Here is an 8,025-nt window from a genome sequence, read left to right on the forward strand (position 1 = left end):
AAAAAAAAAAAAAAATTAGCCAGGTGTGGTGGCGGGCACCTGTAGTCCCAGCTACTCGGGAGGCTGAGGCAGGAGAATGACGTGAACCCAGGAGATGGAACTTGAAGTGAGCTGAGATCGCACCACTGCACTCCAGCCTAAAAGACAGAGTGAGACTCCATCAAAAAAAAGAAAAAAAAAAAGTCATGTCTTTGGCAATGGGTGGGGAAGAGACAAGGGTTTCTGGCTGACAGAATAATGGCTCCCTCAAAAATGTTCACATCCTAATCCCCTGGACTTATGAATGTTACCTTACATGGCAAAAGGGACCTTATGATTATGATTCTGGCTTTGAGATGGGAAGATAATCCTGGATCAGGAAGGGTCCAGGAAATCACGAGAATCCTCAGCGTGGAAGAGGGAACCACAAGAAGAGGTCAGAGTGATGAGGTATGAGAAGGACTCAACAATCTACTGTTGCTGGCTTTGATAACAGAGGAAGGGGCCATGAGCCAAGGAATGCAAGCAGCCTCCAACCACTAGAAGAGGCATGGAAACAGATTCTCCTTTACAGCCTACAGACAGAAATGCAGCTCTGTTTCAGTTTTAGCCTAGTGAGACCCACGGTGGAGTTCTAAACTAGAGAATTTTAAAATGACCAATTTGTGCTTTCAGCCACTAATTTTTGGTAATTTGTTATGGCAACAATAGGAAACTAATACATGGGTGAACTGCTATAAAAATTCTCTAAAATGCACACAGATAAATCCTTAAAAGTATATTGTGATGCTCTATAAAATGCTCATCAAATACATTCATATTTAATTTACATTACTAAGAAATATACCTGCTCCTCTAAAAAACTAACATTACACTTAAAATTACATTTTAAAAAGATTGAATGTAAATAAAATTAACTTTGATCAAAAAGTTAGGTTAGAAAACAAAACAGAACAAGGTATTTTTAACAAAACAAGAAGGTGATAAAAATTAAGTAGAAAAATGTGATAGTCCTCACAGGTAACATTTAAAATGGAACCACCATAGTATCCATCTTAATAGCTCAACTGGAAGCAAATCAGTATTTCTTTTAAAGTTCATATTTACCTGATGATCCTCTGGGCAGCATACTGATGGAGAGAACGAAACTGCGCCGACATATTTGCTAAAGCTGCCAAACAATTCGTGTGAAGGTACTTGTCCTGTGAGGAAACAGCAAGTGTAAAACATACAATCAAGTCTTCTCCATATTTTAACCAAGGTTAACTATTAATAGAAACAAATGTAAACTCAGTTGTCACTAATTTTAGAGAGTTCAGATCCACAATCTCTTTTTTCTAATTCCTAAATCCATAAAGCACGGAAAATTCAAAGTTTTTTTCACAACACAAAAAATGACGATGTTTCTGATGGTCTTCATTATTCCCTCCATGGTGAATACTGAAATATTTTGCTACAGAAATATAATGTCTAAGTACAGCATGCTACTTAAGGCCCTAATGGTTACATACAGTAGAGTATATAAACTATAATTATCTTTCTAAAATCCAAAAACTTCTGCTTTCTAAAACATAGCTGGCTCCTAGGGTTTCAGATAAAAACATGAATGTGTATGTGCAACAGCCCCACAGGGGAAAATAACTGAAAATGGGCTGGGAGCAGGGGCTCACGCCTATGGATCACTTCAGGACAGGAGTTCAAAACCAATTCAAGACCAGTCTGGGCAACATAGCGAGACTTTGGCTATTAAAAAAAAAAATTAGCCAGGTGTGGTGGCATATGCCTGTGGTCCTAGCTCTTCAGGAGGCTGAGGCAGGAGGATCACTTAAGCCCAGGGGTTGGAGGTTACAATGAGTTATGATTGTGCCACTGCACTCCGGTGCAGCCTAGGCTGAAGTGCAGTGGCACAATCACAGCTCAAAAATAAATAAATAAATAAATAAATAAATAAATAAATAAATAAAATACCATTTCTCTTAGCTATGAATTCTGTACACTGCTTCTCTTTAACAATATATTTCTATTAACCAGAACTGTAATTTGCTCCCAGGTACTGTGAATAGAATCCAGCAGAAAGTTTTCTTTTACTCTTTAAAATATTCTCTTTTCTCTTTTTCTTTTACTCTTTAAAATACTCTCTCTCTTCTATTTCTCTTTCTCATTTAATTCATACTTTCTTGTGCTCATTTCTTGTGCTCATTTTCTTGTCCTCTTGGTACTTTGTTATTTGCTGATATTAAAAAAGGCAAATCAGTGTTACTGGCCAAATAAAGACATACAATAGCTTTTATCTAAATGTTTTGCATTGCTTGTTTTCTATTTCATGTAAAATACCTCCAATCATACAATCCATTAAATATTAAGACCTTATGTTACATTAGGATCATGTAATACAGTGACTATACAGTGACCTGTATTTTCTACCATATGTCATGAGAATTTTAGCACCCTAAAAATTGGGATTGCTTTAAACTATCGTCTTAATTGTACTGTATGCAAAAAAGATAGAACAGCAGCTGGAATACTTACTCTTGTCCTAGTCATGTTGTATTGAATGGTTCTTATTACGACCAGGATCAGGAGACTCCCCAAGGAGATTTCAGTTAAAACTCGTTCTGAATACCAAGTAATATTTTTTAGTATCTGTAATGGGGAAGAAAAGTTTAAGTAAAAAATGATTGCTTTACAGACAAAAGGATTACTCCATGTCCACAATTTTTGATAAACCATGACTTTGCTCTGAAGGTGAGTTAAGCAGCAGAGAGAGGCCACGAATGCAAATGATTCCAGATCTTCAAGGAGAGATGCTCCAGTGCTCTGCCATGGCTATGGAGAGTAGGCAGCTCTGGTGCACACCTCCGGGCCGAAGTAAGCAAGAACTGTTTTCTAAGTTAAGACATTTCCACTGCAGATTTGTAAGCTGGAGATGAGAGAGAGAGAGAGAGAGAGAGAGAGAGAGGAAGGCAGGCAGACAGACAGGTACAAACACTGGGCAGTACAGCAGCCAAATCTGGGCTGCCCCAAAGAAAGAGGTAAATGGGGGAAAAAACGACAATAAAAAAATCCCAATGGGCTCAGCCGAGCACTCGAACTCCCTAATGTTCTCTTCCATTAAGGTTACTCCTGCATCCTTTCTCCGTGACTCAAGGAAAGTCACTGTGCCATATTATTCTTTACCTATGCACGAAAAAGGAAGAGACTGCTGGGCTGATTCTTGCCCTCTCCCTTAAGAAGAGGCACACATCCACAGAGTACAGCAGACTCCCCACCACTCACAAATGCAGAGGGGGGATCCCACAACCTTGCAAAACAAGTTAGTCTAGACTTGTGTTTATAAGTACAGATGAACAACCAAACCACTAAGTGAAGACATTCGACCTAAGAGAGTGATATGCTTAACCTACTCAAGACTCTTCTAATTAACTAGTGCACATAAAATACAAAGGACAGAACACATTAAATACCATGATGATGCATAATCAGCTAAAGACAAATGCAGGGAATCCTACTAAACAAATAACCCAGCTTCTTCAACAAATAAGGGGTAAAATAAGCTGGGATAGGGAGAGAGTGCTACAGATTTGTGAGTCTTAATAACTAAATGCAGTAGACGTTGGAATCTGATTCAAACAAATCAACTCTAGAAGACATTTTAAAGATAATTAGAGATAATAAATTGTTAGGAAGAATTTAAACATTATTGTTGATTTTGTTGAATGTACATTTTTATTTATTTATTTATATTTATTTATTTATTTATTTTTTGAGATGGAGTCTCACTCTGTCACCCAGGCTGAAGTGCAGTGGCGCGATCTCGGCTCACTGCAAGCTCTGCCTCCTGGGTTCACGCCATTCTCTCGCCTCAGCCTCCCCAAGTAGCTGGGACTACAGGTGCTCGCCACCACACCTGGCTAATTTTTTGTATTTTTTTAGTAGAGACGGGGTTTCACCGTGTTAGCCAGGATGGTCTCGATCTCCTGACCTCGTGATCTGCCTGCCTCGGCCTCCCAAAGTGCTGGGATTACCGGCATGTGCCACCTCACCTGGCCGGTATGATACATTTTTTAAAGTCCATACTTATTGAAAGAACATACTAAAATATTTACACATGAAATTATATGGAAGATTTGTTTTTAAAAATAGAAATCAAAATGTAAAAGGTGGTGAGGGTAAAGTGGGTAGATGAAATAAGAACACAAGTGTTAATAATGACTACATGAAGATCCATGCTACTATTTTCTCCAATTATGTTTAAGTTTCATAGTGTTCATAATAAAACGTTTATCAAGTAAATAAATAAATAATAAACTGTGAAACTGAACAGGCAGAGAGAAGAGACCTCTAATTAAACAGAGAGGATTTGGGAAGCTGGAATTTTTTTAAAAAATTCTAATTAGTATATTTAGTGAGATTTGACAAAATATTGCATCCATAAAATAAGAAGAGACTGCTATGAAAAGAGAAAAATCACAGAACAAAGAAAAGTTGCTTAAGATTAAAATGGCAGCTGGGCAGTGTCTGACACCTGTAATTCCAGCACTTTGGGAGGCCAAGGTCAGGAGTTTGAGACCAGCCTGGCCCAATGATGACTCTCTAACAATACAAAAAATTAGCCGGGTGTGGTAGTGCATGCCTACAGTCCCAGCTACTCTGGAGGTGGAGGAACAAGAATCGCCTGAACCTTCGATGTGGAGGTTGTAGTGAACCAAGATGTCACCACCGCACTCCAGCCTGGGCGCAGCAGAGTGAGCACTACGGAGAATTAAATTTGTGATGTGAAGGACCAAACTGAGAAGTTCTCCACAGATACTATAAGAGAAAAGTGCAGACGTCATAGGCACTTAAAAATTCCAGAAGAAACAAACTAGAAGAAAAACAGAACAATCAGTAATATGAGAAAATTTCTTTGAGAGGAAAAGAAAAACATCCAACATTCCAAGAAAAAATCATGAAAAACAATCAAAACATTCTTGCAAGATTAATGAATTCGCAGTATATGAGAAAGTTCCACTGGCTTCCAGACAGAAGAAACATGTTATCACCAATGGAAAGAGAAGGAAACTAACGTTAGAGTTCCCATTTTGAACACTACACATCTGAAGGACACCAGAACAATGTCTCAAGATTTTTGAGGGAAGACATTATGATTCTAGAATTCTACATCTTGAGAAACTACCACGTAAGCCTGTTGCAAAATAAACTCAGCATGAACCACCCATGTACCATATCGGGAAGAAAAAAAAAAAAACCACCACAACACATGTAAGTATTTAGCTGCCCCTTCTCACCATAGGAACAGCAGGACAAATCCAGGAGAATTCAAGAGAAGGAGAATATGGAACACAAACAAGAACAAACACAACAGTCATCCATGATATCAGGAAAACAGAATTAAGTCTAAATAATATGGTTGTACCTTAGTTTTTCTAAAAGGGGATTAAAATAGATCATTCTCTAGCAAGTATAGGGAGAACAGAAACAGATAAAAAGAATAAAAACACAAAGGAATACCACACTGAATTTCATGTCAATATGTTTGAAAGTACAACTATATACAGGTGCATTCCCCACACATATTTTCACTCATTCAACTCTCTGGCCCCACATCACCCAGCATCCCCCATTACAAACAAGCCCACCCTGACTGCATTCTCCACTTAGAGGCTGGCACATAACAAATACTCACTACATGGTGGTTAAATATTATTCAGAATTGAAAAGTAAAAAATATAAAAGTTTGGCTGGGCACGGTGGCTCACGCCTGTAATTCCAGCACTTTGGAAGGCCAAGGTGGATGGATCACCTGAGGTCAGTAATTTGAGACCAGCCTAACCAACATGGTGAAACCCTGTCTCTACTAAAAATTAGCCAGGCGAGGTGGTGTGCGCCTGTAATCCCAGCTGCTTGGTAGGCTGAGGCAGGAGAGTCGCTTGAACTAGGGAGGCAGAGGTTGCAGTGACTGCACTCCAGCCTGGACGACAGAGGAAGACTCTTTCTCAAAAATAAATTCCATAAGTTATATATGATAGAGTATTACACAATAACATCACATAATATCAACTGTTTTAAAAAATTAAATATGTATAGGAAAGTACAAAAAAAATTGACATCTATACGCCCACATTTCACATTACCAACTGTTAATTTTTTTTTTTTTTTTTTTTTGAGATGGAGTCTTGCTCTGTTGCCCAGGCTGGAGTGCAGTGGTGTGATCTTGGCTCACTGCAAGCTCCGCCTCCTGGGTTCACGCCATTCTCCTGCCTCAGCCTCCTGAGTAACTGGGACTACAGGTGCCCGCCACCACGCCCGGCTAATTTTTGTATTTTTAGTAGAGACGGGGTTTCACTGTGTTAGCCAGGATGGCCTCAATCTCTTGACCTCGTGATCCACCCACCTCAGCCTCCCAAAGCAACTGTTAATATTTTTTAATATATAAATCTCATTTTATTCCCCTATGAAGGAACAAACACTATCTTGAGTTTAGTATGTATCCTCTAGACCATTTCAATTACTTTATCTGCATATATACATGTATGTGCATACATATATATGTAAAAAATCAAAACCAGCATTCCTTTGTGTGTTTTCTAGTACACATAAATAGTACCATACATAATGTATTAGAATGAATGGTGTTTCCCCAAATCTATGTCATTCAAAACCTGTGAATGTGACCTTATATGGATAGAGAGTCTTTGAAAATATAATCAAGATGAGACTGCATTAGATTAATGTGGACTCTAGGTCAGTATGACTGCTGGTGATTTTAAGATGAGGAAGACAGACACAGAGACAGATACCTCCTGAGAGAAGGATGTGATGACAGTAGCAGAGACAGGAGTGATGTAGCTGGCAAGCCAAGTATTGCCTGTGATCACCAGAAGCTAGGATGACACCAGAAAGGGTCTTTCCCTAGAGCCTTCAGAGAGAGCATGGCCCCACTGACACCTTGACTTTGGACTTTCAGGCTACAGAAGACAATACATTTCTGTTGTTAGGAGTCACCTAGCTGTGGTACTCAGACAACTCTGGAACATACCAAGTATCTTTCATTTATATCAGCAGTACTCAGTAACTGTGGTGGTCAGGTACAGTAGCTCTAAGAAACTAACACACATCTGGTTTGTTTGCATCTTACTTTTTTCACTCAGTATGTTTCTGTAACTCTCCTATATTGACACATATAAGAAGAATATTCACCAGGTATGCCTATCTGATAGTACTAGTTCTTTTTTTAAAATGGAATACTCAATACTAGTTAGTAAATAGCTGTTGTTGCAAGCCACTCCCCCAGGTAATATATAGCAGAGAACAAAGGACTATAGTCCACATCCATTCTTACTGGCTGGTGTTGGTGCCATCCACACTAGTTAAATCATTTGAATGTCACCTCTATATCTAAGTCTACTTCATTCCTTGTAACCACTCTAGAGTACTATACTAGAAAGTCACATTTTAAAAAAAAATCCATTCCTCTATTAATGGAAATTTAGGTTATTTACAGTTGTTTTCCTATTTAAAACAATGTTACAATTCAGATCACTATCCTAAATCTTACCATATGAAAGTCAGAAAAAAAGAAAGAATTACTTACTCTCCATATTCTTACTATCCGGACTTTTACCTAAGTTCAGGAATCACACAGATTTTGAAAGCAAAAATACCTGCACATGACTTCATAAGTACATCTGTGAGAATTTACTAGGAAGCAGAATTGCCAAATCATTGAATATCTTCTTTTAAAAATAAATGTATAGGCCTGGCGTGGTGGCTCACACCTGTAATCCTAGCACTTTGGGAGGTTGAGGTGGGTGGATCACGAGGTCAGGAGTTCAAGACCAGCCTGGCCAAGATGGTGAAATCCTGTCTCTACCAAAAATAAAAAAATTAGCCAGGCTTGGTGGCAGGTGCCTATAATCCCAGCTACTTGGGAGGCTGAGGCAGAGAACTGCTTGAACCTGGGAGGTGGAGGTTGCAGTGAGCCGAGATCGCGCCACTGCACTCTGGTGTGGGCAACAGAGCTAGACTCCATCACAAAAAAAAAAA

General features: G+C 38.9%; 1 protein-coding gene across 1 annotated transcript in view; it reads right to left on the reverse strand.

Moving 5' to 3' along the window:
- The window catches only part of DYM (dymeclin), a 398,822-nt gene that overhangs the window by 219,473 nt on the left and 171,324 nt on the right, over window positions 1-8,025 (reverse strand). Inside the window, exons 12-13 of the mRNA XM_011968998.1 lie at window positions 2,509-2,622; window positions 1,087-1,181 (exon numbers count right to left, since the gene is read on the reverse strand). Coding sequence (XP_011824388.1) covers window positions 1,087-1,181; window positions 2,509-2,622 — 209 coding nt within the window. The remainder of the gene's footprint in view (window positions 1-1,086; window positions 1,182-2,508; window positions 2,623-8,025) is intronic.

The sequence above is a fragment of the Mandrillus leucophaeus genome, unplaced genomic scaffold, assembly GCF_000951045.1.
Source record: "Mandrillus leucophaeus isolate KB7577 unplaced genomic scaffold, Mleu.le_1.0 Scaffold87, whole genome shotgun sequence".
In the NCBI taxonomy this organism is placed as follows: Eukaryota; Metazoa; Chordata; class Mammalia; order Primates; family Cercopithecidae; genus Mandrillus; species Mandrillus leucophaeus.